Genomic DNA, 19,981 nt, shown 5'->3' with positions numbered 1-19,981 from the left:
TGAAACCCTTTTTTTTTTGTCAGCTCCCTGCTCAGGCGTAACATTATTATTCCCCTTGTTTTTTTTTTTTATTACAATCTCTTTGAATCAAATAGTCGTAGCTCATTACATTTAATGCAGTGCATTGCGCTGATTTGAGAATACTTAGTTCATTCGTGAGCTTAACATCCCAGGTTTTCGTTGGTTCATTTTCCCTCTCAACTGGTGTAGCATAACCGACAGCGAAAAAGCCTCAGCATTTTCCACAAAAACAAGTTAGACCCTTGCAAAATGATCTCCTCGTCATGAAATACCATGACCAAAGTAAACAGAAAATGGGACTCTATATGAGATATTATAATAGGATTCAAGAAGCACCAGAAACAAATCCAACATATGTAATGGACACGGAGGAAGCACCGAACACCATCGTCAATTCCCTGATTTTACACGTAATAATGGACCACAACAACAACAATGCCAAATCTGAAGAAACGTACATGCCGAGGAAAAATTTAGTAGCGGTAAGAAGAGAGCAGGATCGGTAGGAGTGCAGCCAAGCAGGTGAATGACGCGGTGCCAAAGAGGGAAGGAGCGAATGCAGCAGCAGAACTGCCCCCTGGAGCTGGTGCTGGCACGTGGGGGGCTGGCGCTGGTGAGTGGATGACGGGCGAGGGCGCTGGCGAGCCCTCATGGCCGTGCTTGTGAGGTGACGGTGCAGGGCCCTCGTGGGAATCTGCTCGAGCACTGCTCACCAATGCCATCACCAGGAGGATCATGCAAAGTGAAGCATACCTTAGAGCCATTGGTGAGAGAGAGAGCAGACAAACTTGCACACAAACTTCCTCTCTTGTCTGGTCTTGTGGAACTTGATAGCTTTTTAAAGGCTTGCGAGTGCTAGTTGAGGCCTTAACTTGGGTAGTTCTATTTGTAGCTGGTCCAGCTGTCCAGGTTGTGGTCTCAATAGGCGACCCAGGAAGTCTGCTACGCTAAAGAAAAAAGCTCTCTGATAAATAGTCACATGAAGAATATTGGAAAATCCCCCTTGTTTTTACCACGGGCTTCATCTAGGCTTAGTCTGATGGACCAACTCAATCATATGTTCTAAATCAACTAGTGCTTACATCGCAGCACATCAAGAGTACATGACACATCACATGAGCCTGGTAATTTTTGTCATTTCGATTGACTTGGTTCACTACATTAACTGTAAACTATTTCTATACTGAAAGTCTCTGTTTACCCCCATTAATACTCATTCTAAATGGCACTTGTAGACACGTTGAATTGAACAGGCCATAATGGGTAGTTGGGCTCAAACTGTCGAGTATACTACTCGAGTTCGAAAGGGTGCAGTTCTAAACCAAGGAAGGAGGCATTAGTCTGTCACAGGTGTCTCTGTCGAGAAAAATTTAATGAACAAAAGTTGCAGCATAGAGAAATGATATCTCAGGCTGTATCTTGTACCAGGACATATAGAACCTGAAAGAGGAGTTGGTACTTTGACAAAACACAAGTTGGATCAGAACAAGGGCTTGAACAACTGTACTCATGCCAGATAATGGCTTGAATAGTAGGTAAAGGCGATAAACTTTACGATTTATATTATAAGAGTTAAGGCAAGCTCATTGACATTGCAAAAAGTCTACTTAGTGTATCATGACTTTGGTACTCTGCACATAATGTAATGAGACTTTGTTTGGTACTGAGAGATCGCTCGGAAGTTTCCATTTCAAGCAATTTGCCACTGACGTAATGTGACTATCATGGAAGCCAACATGACAGTAAGAGTTATAAAAAGAAGAAAGAAAAATTAATAAGACTATTCGATTAGTGTGATCTGCGCCTTGTGATCTATAAGATCATCCTGAAACTAACTCACAGATTGTGTACTTGTCTGATTAATTTCACTTTCCCCAAAGTTGAGTTCAGCTAAAAAAATTAGAAGCATGGTCAGGTTAATTATGGTCAAAGTGTTCAAATATGCCTGTGTCTATGTGAACTCGGACGACACATTGTCACTAAAAAGGAAGTAATCTCAAGTCCAAACGTAGTAGTTCTATAAGATGGAAGCACGGTTCATGTTAACAGTCTTCTGAAGTATGTCTCGTTTGGGGAATTTTGAAGGACTAATGAGTGCAGATGAGACTGAAGACCAGCAGATGAATGAGAGTTGTTCGGAATATACTCTAACAGTGTCTCTCTTGAGACATCCTATATGATCTGTCCGGTATTCCACTCGCGTCGGTTTTTTCTATGCCTTTCGAGCCGAGAACATATAGCACCGTACTATTTTATTGGGTCGTGAAATTCCTGACATCCTTCTCCAACTGGTTCATTTATATTGAGATTGTGAACAACCTTGGCCAACACGTTGGACTGTTTAAATTTGCCAATTGAGATGGCTTGGAGTGCACTCTAGTGACAGACTTCTGTTTTCTCATGGAGCTGATGGAAATAGAATGGAAGACAAATTTCCCAAGATGGACTGGGCTTGAACTCTTGGGCTTACGTTGTGTCTTGAATCGACAGCATCTCATTATGTGCTTATCGGGTTGTCTCTCAATCAGCTTCAGTTCGATACCGAGGTTCATTAAACTTCATACAAATTTAGACGACACCGTATGACGATAATGCTATTCACATCTATACCGATTTACAAACTTGATTTGAAACATATTACCTTCTTTCGCGTAAATCTCGTCACCATGCTTGTACTCCTTGATAATCTGTCTTCGACCTATGGATTGATATCTCTTCTGCGCTTTGTGTTAGTGATCATGTTCATTGTTCTCTAATTGCGAGCTTAAATTGTTAGGACAAACGGCTTGCGATCTATTTCAACCTGATATCCCAGAGCTTGGCATCTCTACGTGTCCACATTAAAATGTTAACCATTCTTTCATCCGTAAAAATCGCAGTATAAATTTGAAGCTCTGATATAAGATATGGTCCATCCGGTCCTCTAATGCCTAATACCTTTACAACAAACAGATGGTCATGCGACTTTAACGATTCGACGATTTGAATTCGACAACTAAGAAGATGCTCTTCCAACATATTCCAAGGATCGGTTAACTTATGCGGGACTTAGCTCTATGTTTTCATGCAGTCAAACGAATGATTCTTATTCCATCATGTCTCTTACACTTTTTTTGGTTTTAATTGCAGTCCGTTTATGTTAGAATGAACTTGTTCTTTCCTCTTTTCTCGGTTGTCTTTGTGCAGTCTTTAGACAAAACCGTCCCTCCAAAATTGATGTTTTATCCTTTTGTCCAACACGCAATACGTCCAACACGCAATACAATATGCCGAGTTGCTGTCAAAAGACATTGAAGGTATGATCAATATACAGGAACTTGATTGGATTCTAATCGTGGAGAAGACGTGGATTCTTGATCAAAACATCGCTGTCCCCACGAGTTCGAAAATGTCCTCTATGTTCCCAAGTATTCGAGTTAGTTCTTGCAGGTGGAGAGAGTGCAGATGACGATGATGTTTTTGTTTCCAAGCATGTCACAGCTTCCTGTGCATCACTTTCAGCATCTTCAAAAAGTTTCCCAGATTTTATGCTTTTTTTTTTTGTTGGTAAAAGGTAATCATATTAAGCTAATAAATATTTACAACAAAAAGGGCACCAAAACATACACTTATAATGAACAGGGGCATAATGAGTGGAAGGATGCCGAAGGAAGAAGAAAAGGGAAGCCAACAAGGCACAAAATGCGGTTAAGCCGCACAACTATGGCCACATCCAAAAGACGGACCAAACAAAAGAAGGCGACCAGCCGACCAAACAATGGCAACCCAAGCTAAAACCAAACAAAATGTCATCGCCCAAACGGAAAGGACGAGACAACTGGCAGGAATCAAGGCCAACACCGAACAACAAGCACGGCAGCGGACCCTCCTGCACCACCACTCCAATCTGGAAATATTACGGATGTGTCGGAGTAGAAGAGAAGATGCAGGGGTCTATCCTCCAGATACGTTGAAGTCTCCAGTTTCTTGGGTTATCTTCAACATTCAAGAAGGTTAGAGTCTTATCCTTAACCATTTTAATAAGGTGGTTCTTCACGGCCGGAAGCATGAAGATATAGTTCCTAAAGAGAATCTCATTCCTATATTTCCAAATAAAGTGGCAAAGAGCCCCAAAAGAGAACCCGGCGATAGAGTGATAAAAGTCTTTACCGGATAGGAACTTAATTGCCCAACAAAGGTTGTCAGCCCAAGTCCCATTCCTCCAAGGGAGGTTGCATCTGGCGGCCCAAGAGAAGGCACAGCTAGCCATAATGCTACAATGAAAAAATAGATGATCAATAGAATCAAGAGTTACTTTGCAAAAGGAGCACACTGCATCCCCAATCCTACCATGCGATAAGAATAAGGCCTGCATAGGAAGACAGTTCTTGATTATAAGCCAAAGAATGAACTGATATCTTGGAGCTATATCATTGTTCCAAATCAAAGAAGCCCAATTGACCCGAGGCTTCTTTTTCCTGATGAGGTGCCAAGCCAAAGTAACCAAGAATAAACCAGACATGTTTCCTTGCCAAGTAAGACAATCCGGAGCCTGCACTAGAAAGGGAAGGGGATGTTCCCAAGACTGTAAAGCTTCTCGTATGGTTTGACCAGCAGGCGAAAAAAGATCAGCCACCATCGCATACTTGGGAAGACCAAATCTGTAAATGAAAGAGTCAGAAAACATCAAGTTGAGGGAGCCTCTTAGGTGCCAGTGGTCGAACCAAAAGAAAACATAGCAGCCATCTCCTAACTTCCATAGATTTTAAACTTGGTTTAGTGGACCGGCCAAATTTTGTACGGCTTCAGGTGTTCAGTCCTTTGTCGTAGCTCCAAGATCTCACCCGCTGTTACTGGGTAAACACTAAAGATTTCGATAATATCACAACTTGTTCGGCAAATCAAATCAGCATTTGATAAAGGGCTCCGCTGGATTGTACATCTAGCTCTTCAGAGAGAGAATCTATGCAGCTACGTAATAAACTGAATGCAGCATTTGAATCTTAGTGAGACTTCGAGGCTTAAGATCTCATGTGCTGTTGCGGGATGAATGCTAACAGTTTCAATAATATTACAACTTGTTTGGCAAATCCAATCAGCATTATATGAAGAGCTTCGCCGGATTGTACATCTAGCTCTCCAGGACACCAATATTTACAGCTACGTAATAAACTGAATGTAGCATTTAATCTTAGTGAGACTTGGACGCTTAAGGTCAGGGGGCGACCAAATAATTTCGAATCTTGGATCTTGATTTGTCTATTTCTTTTGGATCTTGCAACACATGCACGCAATGAGTATAGCAAAAGTACAAGGCTCGGGATAGATGCCACGGCTTCTTGAGTAGATATTATTAGGACAATGAATCCAAATTAACTATGCTGAGACCTAAGGAAAATAGGATATATCTCTCGGCGGCTTCTTCGAAGGTTCACTAACTAACTTCTATCCAAGTAGTCGACGTCACTGTCATTTGATTGTGATTGGTCCAATGCTCGAGGAGTAAGAAACAAGAAACATGTGATTTATTTAAAAGGGATACCAATGATTGTCCAACGCTGGCATACAATGGTCTACCGGATATGATTGTGCAAGGTTTATCTCTATGAAACTGAAAGAAGTCACTTATATAATGATTTGTGATAGGAAATGATACCTCAGACGTCTCAAACTGCAGAGGTGTTAACCGAGGGAGGTTTGGCTTCCCACAGATTTGGTCCTGCTGAGTTGAATTTTTAATCAGGGGGTTTGCGTGAAGTGGCCAATTTGAAACACTAGCAATACTAAAATAGATTAAAGATCTTCATTTGCCTTGATCATTAGGAGGAAAGAGAATTCAACCTTTGTGTGCTGATACAGAGTTTTCCAAGGAAGAAATTAGAAAGGAACGTCAGACATGGAAAATCTTATCGTAAGTTCCATCTGTGCAGTTACCCGATACACATAACGCATGATATTGCCACGCACATCGGTGAGGACAGCTTGATGCTTGGAGAGAACCGGACACTTCATCATATTAGCTAAAAAAATAAAAAAAAAATAAAAACCCTCGAGAGTACAATTAGGTTTCCAAAAATATTTTCTAATCATTCATACACGCATATTTGAACCGAGATGACTATCTAACAATTGAAATATTCAAACACCATCAAGTGTTCGATTCGCTTGTGGGGATTTTTTTCCCGTCGGTCCCTGTGTGTTATAGAAGTCCAAGAAGATAACCCTTCGGGTTTATCCCGACGGTTCTCATCTTTTGAGAAAGTAGAGGAAGAGAGTGTGAAAACGGTGCCTCAAAACACGGAAGAATCTGAGGCAGGTTCTTTGACGTTTTTTTTGGGTCGAATCAGGTTCTTTCACTTGGAGATACTCATTTTTGTCGGCGGTTGTGCCATCTAATTAATTAATAATCAGAGAGTGCATACGCAGGGAAGTCCCTTGAATGTAAGGTAGTTATCTTTGTTTCGTTGCATTTTCTCATCTGTTTTGATTCCCAGAACACTCACTGTGATTTGTACAATCTTATATTTTGACAAATGAGAATGAGCCAAAAAGGCTAAAGAGATTGGCATGAGGTTTGTTTGTGGGTATATACCTCATAATCAGCCTGGATTTTAGCTCACATATGTTTCTTGATATCGGCCAAGTGGTGCAAATTAGATTCTAGCATTCTCCTTACTACCTGAGTTATGAGCTAAGCATGTGATTTATTTATAAAGTCAACTTCTTTCAGCGAATTAAGGCAGAGAAAGAGGGTGGATCAGCAATACTAGGGTGTCAAGCATTACATAGGAGTGGTAGATACCGTATCCATTGCGAATCATTCGAGGTCAGAACACAAGGGGTTAGCCGAGCCAATAGGATGTCCAAAATCTCAACTTGATTCCTGCTTGATACGTCGAGAGTCCGCTGATTGAGCAGAACCAGTTCATAGCCAATCCTTAAGTCGTGGCATGGATAACGACAGCAATTGCTTTCTAATTGGATGTCATGAAAGGGGACCCTTAACGCAAACAAATATCATCAAATCATGATGAAAAGAACAATTATTAGGCGACCGTTGATGGACACGGCACTTTGATTATGAGGTGATGATCCACAGGTTTCTCCTAATTCACTCCTGTACTCTCTGTGTCGATTTAAGCGAAGTTGTTCCATTTAGAAAACAAAGCTAGCTTTCGTGGAATACATATCGTTTAGCAGTTGAGCCAATTCTGTCAATTTTCTCATCAAGTATATTTCAAAGTGGACCAACGCCAAGTTGATTCCATGGCTGGAACTTGCAGAAAGTCCATGAATTTGGTGAGGGCAGCTCTCCTCATTATATTGAAGATAATAAGAAGCTGATGAGAATTTGCCTCCTAAGACAAAAGCTGGCCAGCATTTTGGGGTCAAAATCGCATCAATCTAAAAGATATTTAAATTCCTAATACGCCTCTCTAAATTAAATATAAACCCAATAAGAGCGAAAGAATTTGGCTAACAAAAACTAAGAATAAGATTTTGTCAACGAGAGTGACCCACGTTCAGTTCTTTTAACAATGAGGACATCCTACCTTGTCTCAATTAAGAGCAGTCGGCATTTGTCTAACATCTTCTCATTATTATAACTTCTCTCCGACAAAACGAATTCAAAAATGCATCCCATTATTGAATCATGCCTTCCTCTTTAAAAAACAAGGCCAATTTGCTTTGTTTTCTACCATATGGTCCGGCCTAACTGGCAGAATCTTTGCTGGTTTATAAGCTTCGATGCGAGCACCCTCTAGGCTTTATTGCATCAGCATTTCAGTCTCGGATTGGGGTCGGAGAAAGGGAAAGAAATTTTCCTGCACTTTCTTGGGAAGATTGAACTGGAAAATGGGAAGGCAACCTTGTTGTGATAAGGTGGGATTGAAGCGTGGTCCATGGACTATAGAGGAAGACCACAAGCTCGTGAACTTCATCCTCAATAATGGCATTCATTGTTGGAGGACAGTGCCTAAACTTGCAGGTAATTTATTTTATTTTTCGTTCTCAGGCATTGCTATTTTGTTTTCCTTTCTTTTAGCAATTTAAATGGATCAAACTGTTGAGTGGTTTTGGCAATGAATCAGGCCTGCTGAGGTGTGGAAAGAGTTGCAGATTAAGGTGGATCAATTACCTGAGGCCAGATCTCAAGAGAGGCGCTTTCACTGAGATGGAAGAGAACCAAATAATTCAGCTTCATTCGCGTCTCGGCAACAGGTACGTGTGACATTTTGACTTAGCACGCCTCAGTTTTGCACAAGTAAATTACTGTTTGGGGGGCGGCCAAACAACTAGAGAAACCTTGTAACTCAGGCAACTGTCAAGTGCCATGATCATTTGGGCATTGAATGTCAGGAAATACGATTTAAAAGCCATGAAACTTAACCACCAATCCAGAGAGATATGTGATGATAACTCGAGACACGGAAAGAGATGCGATGTATGAATTGTCGATAATAGTTGCGTAGCTAAGTTGTCAGGCCACGGCATTGATATATAACGAGTGTCTCTCAATGGTTGTGATGCAGGTGGTCTAAGATCGCTTCCCATTTCCCTGGTCGCACAGACAACGAGATCAAGAACCATTGGAACACGAGGATCAAGAAGAAGCTGAAGCAACTTGGACTAGACCCCATCAATCACCAGCCAATTACAGAGGAAGATCACAGCAAAAATGGTGATGAAGAGGGCCAAACCAATTCATCTAAAGAAGAAGAGGGAGTGCTCTCAAAAGTAAAGTCCATGGACACCCAAGAACAGCAAGAGCAACCCCACTTGAAATTGGATGAAGCAACTGACTTTCTGTTGAACAACTATGAATTGCTGCTGTGTGGCAGTCTTGATGAAGGAGTTCAGGGGCTAAATCAAGAATCGAACAGGTCAATCTCACAGAGCTCCAATTCAATTTGCAGGGAGGATTCTTCACAGAACCAGTCTAATTCCAATGGAGAGTCTAATTGCTCATCATCATCACTCCAAGAACACCACAATGGTGGTGGTGTCCAACAATGGGTTGATAGTGTGGACTCTATGCTTTCCTGGGATGGCTTTGATTTCTTAGAACAAGAGCTCTTCTACTTTGAAGACAGATTTTGAAATTTAATTTGCAAGTTTTTTTTTTGTCGTTTCCCTCCTTTTCTTTGTTTCATGATAAGCGTTCTTAGTTAGCCAAGCAATAAAGTATGGGTTCCTTTTCTCTTTCTTTTATCGAAGAAAGATTATGGTGATCAAGATCGTGATGTACCATTCATGAATGTAAAAAACTTGTTTGCTCCGATTTTCATCTTAATCAATAATAGATGCTCCATTTATCACAAATTTGTTTGTACTTCGTAACACCGGTTAAAGTATATTGAATTTGCTATTTATATATATGCCATCTCCCTTCACTTATAAGTTTTGGTTCTATAACACTTACATATCTTATCGCGAAAGATAAGTTCTTCTATAACCGTCAGTGTCCATTTCTTTGTGAAATAACGACATGAGGGCACTATGTAATTTGCAAGATGCCCTCGACTTGCTATAACAAATAAGGATATTGCTGAAATATCAGCCGTTGTGAAACCTTAGTAACACACGGTATTACCCATCTTACCTTGCTGTAAAATGTCAAATTTTTCTTTAACTTTCTTGGGCAACGAGTCATCAAACGTAGTAGATCTATCTCAAAAACCTATCCAACAAAAGCAACGCAATCCCAATTGATTTCCCGTATCTCGTGTATCGATTTCTGGGTTGTCCTTCAATGGTTTTGTTTACTTCAAACATGCTTTATGAGGCTTGCCTCTTCAATTTCCACTTTATGTTACGCGTTATTGTCGGGAGGCCAAACCTACAATTTCTCGAACTCTACGAATACGTGCCGAGCACTTAAGGAGGAGTGCGTCCTCGGATCTCAGCTCCTTCTACGGACGTGCATGAAACACAAACGCCGAAATCAGAACGTATCTCTCACCAGATCAAAAAAAAAAATACATTGAAAACAAAAGGTCTGACTTCGTCTATACAATTAGTCTTATTCTCGGTTGACTCCATGATCATCTCAATGCATACAACTTGAGCTAGATGCGTGCTTCGGTATGATTCGCGACCATCTAAACCATGGTTTTTCAATAAATAATCAAGACTTTGGAACATACATAATAAAACCAGGAATTGGTGAGTCTTCGTAGACCCGTGAGCTTGGGTAGTTGCTTGGAAAGAGGGCTTTGTTCAAATCCAGGGGACTCCTTCAAAGGGAACCTTCCGCGAAACAGCTGAGATGGAATCGCCCACGAACAGCTCAAGGTCGCCCCATATGAGCACATCGGTTATTTGAATATTTAGAATAATCAATTATTTAGCAGAGTCAAGTTAACTTCAAGATAATGGGATAAATATACGTCGACAATATTTTTCAATGCATACTTTAATTGTTCCGCGTTAGAAAATATGGATTTGCCGATGCTGATAAGTTTCAATAAGCATTGGTAACCGTAAAAAAAAGATGCCAGTAAAAGAAATCGATTGGGTACAAGTTGTCAGGATTTATTAACACTTCTACCAGAGAAAAGCTGGTACGTCATGGAAAGGAAGGGTGGCAAATTGATATAAAAGTTGAATAAATGTGTGTATGTGACCTAAATGAGAGTTGGTAATTTCCGATCATAAAAAGTTGGCATATTACTCAAATATAGACTGGTAAATTTATAAGAGAGTTGGTAAGAAAGATAAACATAAATTGGTAAAAATTGAACAAAAATGATAATTTGCAAATTGTAAAAGACAATACTGGTAATTTTATGAATATGTTAATAAATTAACTAGAAGTTATCGAAACATTAGGTGACCGAAAATTTCTTTTACCAATGTGTTTTATGAATATGTTAATACTTACCGGCGCTTCTTGAAATCTATTGGCATGGAGAAAAACACATATTTTTAGAGGAAATAAATCGCCTTATTTTGACTCGCAAATCCCCACTATTGAGAAAATTAAAAGTATCCGTTGATTAATTTTCAGGTTAAACCCAAAGGAAAAAGTGAAAAACAATAAAATAGAAAGCTTGGGTATAATGTCCTACCTATCGTTGAAATCCGAATTCTAAACTAAACTGTACCTTATTTTTAGAGAAAATAATGCGAATAATTTCTGAATTTTAACCTTATGTGTAATATCATTCATTAGCTTTTAGTTTATTTAATTTGGTTCCCAAAGTTTTGATAAATGTTTAATGTTGTCTTTCTATATGCTCGAATGACAAATTAGACGTTATTTGATGGCGTGAATTATTATATGCTAAGTTTAGTGTTAAAAGTGGTGAGTCAATATGTGCATCTTTTTATCTATTTACTTTGGAAAGGAAAAAAATTAGGGCGTTCATGTGTTGATTATAATTTGATAGCGTGAATTATTATATTTTTATTTGAGATGAATATGATGCTTGAATAATCCAAGTATGACTTTTGTTTGTCACCCACCATTCAAACACAACGTGTTGGAAACCACATCAACAAACTCCATTAACTTGTATTATGATATTGAATATTTTCATATGATTTAGGGATTAGATCAAATATATATTAATAATTTAGAGATTATATTGAGCAAATTAAAAGTCTACGGATGATAATGCACTTTGAGTCAAAGTTCAAGAATCATTTGAATAATTGATTAATCAACTCTCCTAGTTAGTACTTACTCGAATTTCAACCTACAAGTTAAACAATCATGTGTACACAAATATTTTTTTGGCTGTTGTGGCCCCTAAGGAGCTCGAGAGGACACCACAGGCAGCACCAACCCCATAACCCCATATATATTCAAAGCCACCTCTCATGAACCAGAGAGAGAGAGAGAGAGAGAGAGAGAAGAATATTGCTTCCTTTTATTAACTACATTCCTCTAAAGTCTACTCCAATTATGAAAATGTGTGGAAAATTTACAAAAATATAGAAATAATATAATTATTAACTACATTCCTCTAAAGTCTACTCCAATTATGAAAATGTGTGGAAAATTTACAAAAATATAGAAATAATATAACAACTCTTTGCTCTGTCTAATGCCATGGTTAAGTTGGGCTTTTCCAGGAGGATTCCAGCGACACAATCACGTACCACGTAAACATCAAGTTGGAGATTTTTTTTGTTTATTTACCTAATTATTAGATTAATTAAGATAAAATGAGGGGAATAAGATGGTGCAAAGCATGTGGTTGTCGTCATCAATGTAATTATAGAGGGCGTCATCATTTGTACGGGAATATAGAATTGGGGAAGGATAAGTTTTCGAGAGGATTTGAGAAGGACCATGTTTTTAAAGAAGACAGGAATATGAGAGCCTAATTTATGTTCCTATCATGGTTGCTCTAGTCAGAAAGTTTGACTTTTGAGAGCAATGATATGGGTGTCTCCTTTTTTTTCCTTTCTTTTCTTTCCCTTTTTTTCCTTTCTTTGGGGTTGAGGATAGGTACATTGAAGAAGCATCATGAAGTCATTAAAGAAGGTTATGGATAGAATAGTTTTTAAGTGTCCATCTTTTGAAGGAGCTAAGGATTTGTATGTTTTTGTTATCTTCGTTGTATTGTTATCGTTGTTCCATTCATGCATCTCTTATTTTAACTATAGCAAATTGATGATGGGCTCGAGCTTGATAGCATCGAAAGTATTGTCCATGTAAGCGAGGTCGTGGCAAGTTGGTGGTAAGACTCATGCCTTTTGGTGGTGGTAGGTCTTCACGATCCCTTGTCCTTGTTGAGGTGTGCACAACCATCATTAGTGTTTTGCTAATGGTGGGGGAGTTTATGAATCTTCGGACTTATATTAACAGGACCGCAATAGGCTGGCTTAAATCAGATTCCCAACCCGACCAAATCATGTAAGATTATAATCAGATTGTCCGTTTCGAGTAACTACATCGAATCATCCAAAATAATGTTACACTAATTAAATTTCATGGGAGTTCGACCCCATTGAATAACCCGACTCAAGTTTGAGTCTTATTCGGGACCTAATTGAATCAAGTGAAATTTGAGACAAGGTAAATCTTCCCAATATGGCTATGCCGCCAGCCCTACCAAGCTTAGGATCACTAATTGTGACAGGCCATCCATCTCACGCCCCTAGAATAATACGGGAGCATACAAGTCTGTCATCTTCAAGGTGACCTCGAGAAAATGTATAAATATAGTTAATCGTACTCAGCCTTGAACACTGGAGATGAACGCGCTTACGACTTCGACGGCTTCTAAAATATTGTTGTCAATTGCAACTATGCTTCTATGGACCACATTTCTTTTTTTCTTTTTCTTTTTTTAGGTCAGTTCTATGGACCATATTGACCAATATAATATCAGAAAGAATAAGTCAACTTGATATTTCAAAGTAGTGAGAGGACACAAGAGGCAATTTGTTCTTCACTTAAGAAGTGTCACGTACCGAATTAGTTTTCCAATCAACTTTCCCAAGTTCAAGTTTGCTTCGATTATTCTGCTGCTCTTGATTTAGGTGATAAACTTTTTGGCTGCTCAGACATGTTATATGGGATAAGCACACTAGAAGTACCAAAAGTTGTATATAACACTCATTTTGATGTCAAAAAATTATTTTGAAATAACGATCATTTTAATGCCAAAGTCGATTTGATTAGCCGGAAATTTGACGTGGCTCACCGGATAATACAATCGGCATTCAAACAACAAAACAATGTCATTTGGATTTTTCCTTCAAGTAAGAACCATAAATCCTCAAAATCAATCAAGAGAGAGGGTGTAGAAGGCGAGCAAATGAGCTTACTAATGATGAGTAAGGGCAAGAGCAGCAACTAGAATTTGTAGGGCATGCTTCCTCCTCGTCTTCCTCCTCGAAGAACAATACCAACACCAACACCAGCATCAACACCGCTCCGCCTCTAGTTCGTCCAACATTGTCAACAAGCCCAGGCTCTCCTCCTCCTTTTCCCCCTCCAAAAGACCCACTCCGGCCACCTCCTAAACAGAGCCCAATCCACCATCTCCATCTACGCGCTCCTCATCTCCCTCACCTTCCTTATCTTCACTGTCTCCACCTTCGACCCCCTTCTTCCTCTTCCTCCTCCTCCTCCTCCTCCTCCGTCTTCGTTTCTTATTCTTCCCATCACTTATTGCCCGAGCAACAACCTCAACCTCTTCTCGCTCCCACACCCCAAAATGACCGCATGCCTCCATCGTTCTAGTTGTTCCCCACCTTCTCCTGGCGGGCTAAGCCCAAAAACGACTCCTCCAAGCATCAATTCACATAGTAGGGGATGGGCACCCAATACGAGAGGGCACGCACGCCATGAATGACCTTGTTGTCGCTCACTAGGTCGAGCAACTATGACGATGGCTGAGTGAAGGTGGGCGAGCGAACTATGGTCAACGTCGGGCAAAGATCGTAGACAAAGAACCCTAATTCAATTCACGTATAATGGTAAAACGACGTCATTTCTTAAGAAGAAAAGAAAAACCACTTCGTCCACGTCGTTCCTTTGCCACATCAACTTTTTTCTTTATAATATAAAAGCCATGTAATCAATTTTGCTAGAATCTCTCGCTGATGACACCAAAGTGATCATTTCTTTTTTTTTTTTCTAATTTGGCACTTAAGTTATCCGACGGAAACTTTTGGCATCGGAGTGAATGTCATCCACAACTTTTGACACTTCTAGTGTACTTTCCCCCATGTTATATATTAGACAAAATTTCTTGGCTGCTCATACATGTTATATTCAACAATGAGACAAGACTGATTAGTCATTCCCAGCGAATTCGAATCAAACAAAATTACCGGTTGGGAATGCAATGTCATGAAAGTAATGTAAAGAAAAAGGAAAAAAAAAAATACATAGGTCCTTCCTGCTCTCTGAGCTTTTCGTTTTTTTATCACGACCTACTGACGGACAAATGGGAGTCAAAACACACCTAATGTGGGCGTTGATTAATCCAAACTATGTTGGTTCTAATGCTAAATTCAACGATACAGAAAAAAGGGAAGAAAAGGACACAATCAAGCTTAAGAGTTTGTGAACCCACAAACTCAAGACGGTTTTTTCTTCCGTGTACTTTCTGTGACGCGCCTCAAATCTTGTGTACCTCTTCTTATTCCCCTATGTATAGAACGACAGGATATTGTAAAAACTACACAAATATTCAGTAAGCTCTAAAACAGGAGAATATCAGGTACCGACGAGACATACCTTTGATACAAGTAAACAAAGAGATAGAACAGTGGCAACAGCAAGAGAACCAGAATAGACATGGCGATGAAGAATATGCTTCTTCTCTTCTGCATGGTAACGATGAAAGATTGTAGTAAAGGAGAACAGGGGGAGGAAGGAAAAAATGAGCAACGCTACATATGAGCTTACAGTATGTAATGCTGACAGCAACAATTTGCAGTTACATAATTACATTAAATAGCTTGACCTGGATGCTACAGGTAATGGACACTAGAAAAACCTATTTTAAGTGTCCCTCACACCTCTGTCAGAGCTTCTACATTACCATGGGAAAATCAAAACTACGAAAACAAGCCAGCCTATAGATCCTAATGAACTATTGACGCTCTAGTCAACCTTATATTAGTCAGGCAAAGTGAATGTCCAAGAACATTGAGCAATAGAGACTATAGCAAAGTCAAATACTGGAACTTACTCTGCGACCCTTGGAGAAGGGCTTTTGACGTCCATTGCAAGTGTGGGCATCACAAAATTGGCGCAAGAAGAATTCTGTTGAGAAAGTGGCAAATACAGGGAATACTAGTTAAATAAAGCAGCCAAGTAGTGCGACACACAGCAAGAGATGCCCCAGAATTGTAAAAGTACCGTGTAATCGGCTCGATGAAGGACCTTCTTTGACTGGAAAGCAGCTATCTGCTAAGCTCTGCAACAATCGCCAATATGCAAATTTAAATGATTCCCATTTGAAGACTATATGTAACCGCAAGTAAGCAAGCGAAACCATAATTCACTTCATTTCACATAATTCTTGATCACCTCGCACAAATGTTTATTTCTCACTGCAGCGGCAGGATTACACTTAGTCTTCTTCTGCACGGAATCCATCACAAGGTCACAATGAAGTGCTCCACATAAATCTGCCAAGCATTTTCCTTGACTCTGTCAGTAGGACAAGTTTGTCATGTTTCACAGAACTTAGGCTCTAAAAAATATCGATAGACAAATGCCTATATCAGCTTAAAGCTCAAAGAGTATGGTATATAACTTTAAGATGAGGGCCATTAGCTGGAATGGTGTAGCATCACCATTCCTCAAAACTATAATCAAGCAAAAACATCCAGTAGTACCTGAAGGCAAATTTCACTTGAAAGTTGATAAGAATTAGGCAACAAATTATGCAAGTAAATGAATAGAATTCTTATTTGCCTAATAAAAGCGAAACCAAGGGCCTTTCATCATCCCTTCCAGAAACCTCTAACATTGTCAACTCAGGTCTTGATTAATGCTACACCTAGTACAGCTGCAACCTTAGAATCCAATAAACCATATGATGCATAAGGAGGCTTTCAAACTGGCAGATACTTTATGATAGCGATGGCATGGAACAAATTCTTATCATCTTTATAGAATGCAACAGAATTAATCTGGCTCTGGAAAACTCTGGAATTCCTTACAGTGTATAAATCTCGAGTATTGAGAAAATACCATCGTATTGCTCTAGTTTCAACTCAAATGAACAATGGATTATGATAAGCAGGGTCACCAATTTCATTCTAGATTCAGAGATGACTAGATCACTACATCCACCCACATTCACAATGTCCCTTCCACAAAGTTATTCAAAGTTTAAACTGCCTTTGGAAATCCCATTTCATGTCAAATGAATTGACCACAAGCAATCAAAAGAAGTTGCCCAAGAGAATAGATGCAGTTTCCAGCTTCTAATTTGTACACAACTGTAAATATATCTGCAATAGCAAGTCACACCACATCGAGTTACATAGGTATATACATATATAAATACATGAACAACACCAATACCTTTTGTACAATGGCCCAACAGTTCAATACAAGCAAAAATGGAACAACGCACTAACTTCAATAGGTTATTCAGCAAGGTTGAGCCCTAGCATTTTCATGTTTTACTTCCAGACAAATCCCTGACATGTATAATAAGATAAATGTGGTCTTCATTAATTTTGATTAGGTCTTACTCAGCTGGAATAGACTTATCCAAAGCTTGAAAGGAACTGATTTTTTGTATTAGAGTAATATAAATGTCAGGGTGAGGCAAAATAGATAATGCTATTGATTGATTGAAAGATATCACAAACATGGGGCCACTTACCACATTTAGTAAATCATAGTGCCTGTTATCAAAATGCCGATCAAGATATTTTTCTTCATAGAAGCTCTTCCGACAATACCCACATCGCCATTCATTTATATCCACGTGGATCTTATGTTGCTCCTGATCTCCGTACAAGTTATAATCGGGGTGAAGTCTACACTTATTTGGAAGCTGGTACCTCTCTTTTTCTATAAAGGGCATGAGATACTACAAGAACCATGGAAAGGGTATGTATTTTGGTCAAAAGAAAATCAAAGGAACGTCCATAGAGTGGAATGTTGTTATTAATGATTACCTCCTCAATTATTTTTGAAGCAGATCTGCTCCTCTCTCTCGAACAGTGTACTTCATGCTCATGGATATTCCCTTGATCTTGCTTTAAGCCTCTGAATAGACATCCAAAGTCTAGATCATCAGACAGATGAACAGGTAAAGCAGGAGCAAAGATGGTATATGCACGTTTCAAGTGGACCGAACACTAAGATATCGGGTGCTGAAGTGTCAACTTTCAAGTTGCTTAATCTTTTTTCACCGAACATGTATCCAACGTCTCAAGTTCCAGATGGGCGAGCAACATTACCTTGCAGCTGCAGACCCTTGAAAACCCTGGAGCATCACAACGAATTTTCAGGTTCCTCGCGGCATAAAGATGATCAATCAATAGAAAACATGCAAATGCCACCAAACAAACAAGATCAAGGACCGGAACACATCGCCAGCAAAAACTCCAGAGAAAACCACAACAAGTCAACAAGAACACCCGAGGAATTACCCAATGCAGTAACCAGACTGGAAGCAATACTAAGATCGACAGAAACGAAAAATAATCAATCACTCGATGCCAAAAATGATCCAGGAGGTAGACATAAACAACCAATCCAGCGAACACCAACTCAACTCTCATCGACCTCGTCACGCTTAGCACTAACCGAAAAACTGCTCCCGAGACCTCGAATCAACAATCGACGAAAACCCAGTCGACATAAGTCAAATCAGAATTTCGCCACGAATCGCTAGATCCCCCGCTCCCTCAGCTCGAATTTCGCGTTTCGACGCAACCCCACTCCATCGATCCCCCACCAGAGCGACCTCTCAAAAACACCCTCGACCCCATGAACCGCCGGGGCCCCGCTCGGCCCGTGACGTTTCGGCTAAAACAGAGCAGCGGAAGTACAGTAAAAGGAAGAAACGCGCCCGTCGCCGAGGACGATCGACGAGCGGCGATTCCGCAGGGCACTCGGTTCACCTGCGGAGAAGAAGAGGCTGGGCTGAATCGGAGGCAGAGCGAGAGAGAGACGACGAAGAGCGCGGCGAGAGGGCTGGGCTTCCGGCATCGCTCCGTGTTCGCCATCGCCGATCTCCCTCCATGCGCGACGAGCTCGTCGATGCGCACGCCGCGAAATGGAGAGAGCGCTCGAGAGGAAAAAAAAAAAAAAAAAAAGGAAAAAAGGAAAATTGAGCTTCTTGCTGCTTACGTTCTGGGCGACCCGCTTGCCCAATCAGGGCTTGCCACGTCGCGCGCCGCCCGGTTCCCTTGACCGTTGATCGACCGTGTGGTGAGACGGGCCTACGCTGAACGATCCATGGGCCCCTAACGGGCCGGATCAGGCTCAGTTGGTGCTGGCCCAAATTTTCTAATTTATATATAAAGACTAGTTTATAAAATTGAGGAAAAATTCCAAATAAAAACCCGAAATATTATTATTTTTTCAAATAATGATTCAAAGTGCCATCATTTCTCAAATTAAGGTTTGAACTCATTTGATATTATATAGACACTTCAAACTCTTATTTGAAATAATATCCACTTCAAATTCTTATTTAAGAAAATAAACTACTTTAGTCCCTTATTTAAAATTTTCCCTAAAATTGAATATGCAAAGTGAAAGGCTGATATGTAAAATTGAGCAAACTTTTCACGTCAACTGTTATTATTTCATATTTTGTGTGGAAAGAGAGATTAAAGAAATAAAGATACTTTAAAGTTTTTTTCTTTTTTTTTTGCCCTATGCTTGTGACCTTGAGTAAACTCACAAGCATAGGTTATTCCAAAAAAATAGCAAAATTGCACACAACTTCCATCTATGTAAAAAGTCAACATTTAGAAGATTTTTAAAAACCTTCTTATTGCGTATTCTTTGAATTATTAAATAGTAGAAAGAGATTGACAAAAATGAAGAAATTGTGCACACGTGTGAAAGAAGAATTGTATTTCAAGATTCGAAATTTTTTTCTAATAAAGTCAATTTTAAAATATAATGATTATTTCTTTACACGTTTGTGGGGTGATAGAATATTTATAGAATAATGGATTCAGAAAATTTGGAAGAATGAGGGAAAAAAAAAACAATCCCTTAAAAGTAAGAAACCATCTTTACTTAATATCATAAAATTGATAATTCCTTCGCAACTTACAATTGTCCAATGAAATCTACACTTTAGTAAATTTTCACATGAAATCTTTCAACAACAAATTGGCCAAATCCAGTTTATCTTGATAAAATTCTTTTAATATGGACATAGGCGTTAGTATTTACAATGGGTAAATTTTACGAAAATCCAAATTCCATGCGGTTTATTTTAGTTAGTTTTCTCCACTCTTATTCATATGGGTATCCTTGTATTTATCCGTATCATATATATGTATATATATATATATATAT

General features: G+C 39.4%; 2 protein-coding genes across 2 annotated transcripts; one reads left to right on the top strand and one right to left on the bottom strand.

Annotated features, from left to right (window-relative positions):
* Nucleotides 1–7,582: 7,582 nt before the first annotated feature.
* Nucleotides 7,583–9,308, top strand: LOC104422671 (myb-related protein 315). Its single transcript, XM_010035063.3, has 3 exons — nucleotides 7,583–7,990; nucleotides 8,094–8,223; nucleotides 8,535–9,308. Exons 1-3 carry the CDS (start codon nucleotides 7,750–7,752, stop codon nucleotides 9,100–9,102), a joined length of 939 nt encoding a protein of 312 aa, XP_010033365.1. The 5' UTR covers nucleotides 7,583–7,749; the 3' UTR covers nucleotides 9,103–9,308.
* Nucleotides 9,309–14,698: 5,390 nt separating this feature from the next.
* Nucleotides 14,699–18,750, bottom strand: LOC104422670 (hypothetical protein). Its single transcript, XM_010035062.3, has 9 exons — nucleotides 18,565–18,750; nucleotides 17,899–17,924; nucleotides 17,614–17,704; nucleotides 17,316–17,525; nucleotides 16,004–16,126; nucleotides 15,833–15,890; nucleotides 15,663–15,736; nucleotides 15,206–15,294; nucleotides 14,699–15,115 (listed from the first exon to the last, which is right to left on the bottom strand). The coding sequence occupies exons 1-9, from the start codon at nucleotides 18,667–18,669 to the stop codon at nucleotides 15,046–15,048; spliced, it is 846 nt and encodes a 281-aa protein (XP_010033364.2). The 5' UTR covers nucleotides 18,670–18,750; the 3' UTR covers nucleotides 14,699–15,045.
* Between the last annotated feature and the right edge of the window lie 1,231 nt (nucleotides 18,751–19,981).

This window comes from Eucalyptus grandis, chromosome 10, assembly GCF_016545825.1.
Source record: "Eucalyptus grandis isolate ANBG69807.140 chromosome 10, ASM1654582v1, whole genome shotgun sequence".
Lineage (NCBI taxonomy): Eukaryota > Viridiplantae > Streptophyta > Magnoliopsida > Myrtales > Myrtaceae > Eucalyptus > Eucalyptus grandis.
This window is presented reverse-complemented; position numbering and strand designations above follow the sequence as displayed.

What these genes read in the sequence shown, in the direction of transcription:
- LOC104422671 (XM_010035063.3), top strand. Translation starts at nt 7,750, where the DNA reads ATGCGAGCACCCTCTAGGCTTTATTGCATCAGCATTTCAGTCTCGGAT. An exon ending in GACAGTGCCTAAACTTGCAG is followed by an intron (nt 7,991 to 8,093) that starts GTAATTTATTTT and finishes GCAATGAATCAG; the next exon opens with GCCTGCTGAGGTGTGGAAAG. An exon ending in CATTCGCGTCTCGGCAACAG is followed by an intron (nt 8,224 to 8,534) that starts GTACGTGTGACA and finishes GTTGTGATGCAG; the next exon opens with GTGGTCTAAGATCGCTTCCC.
- LOC104422670 (XM_010035062.3), bottom strand. Translation starts at nt 18,669, where the DNA reads ATGGCGAACACGGAGCGATGCCGGAAGCCCAGCCCTCTCGCCGCGCTC. An exon ending in CCTTCTCCAAGGGTCGCAGA is followed by an intron (nt 15,295 to 15,662) that starts GTAAGTTCCAGT and finishes GTTACCATGCAG; the next exon opens with AAGAGAAGAAGCATATTCTT. An exon ending in TTTGTTTACTTGTATCAAAG is followed by an intron (nt 15,116 to 15,205) that starts GTATGTCTCGTC and finishes TTCTATACATAG; the next exon opens with GGGAATAAGAAGAGGTACAC.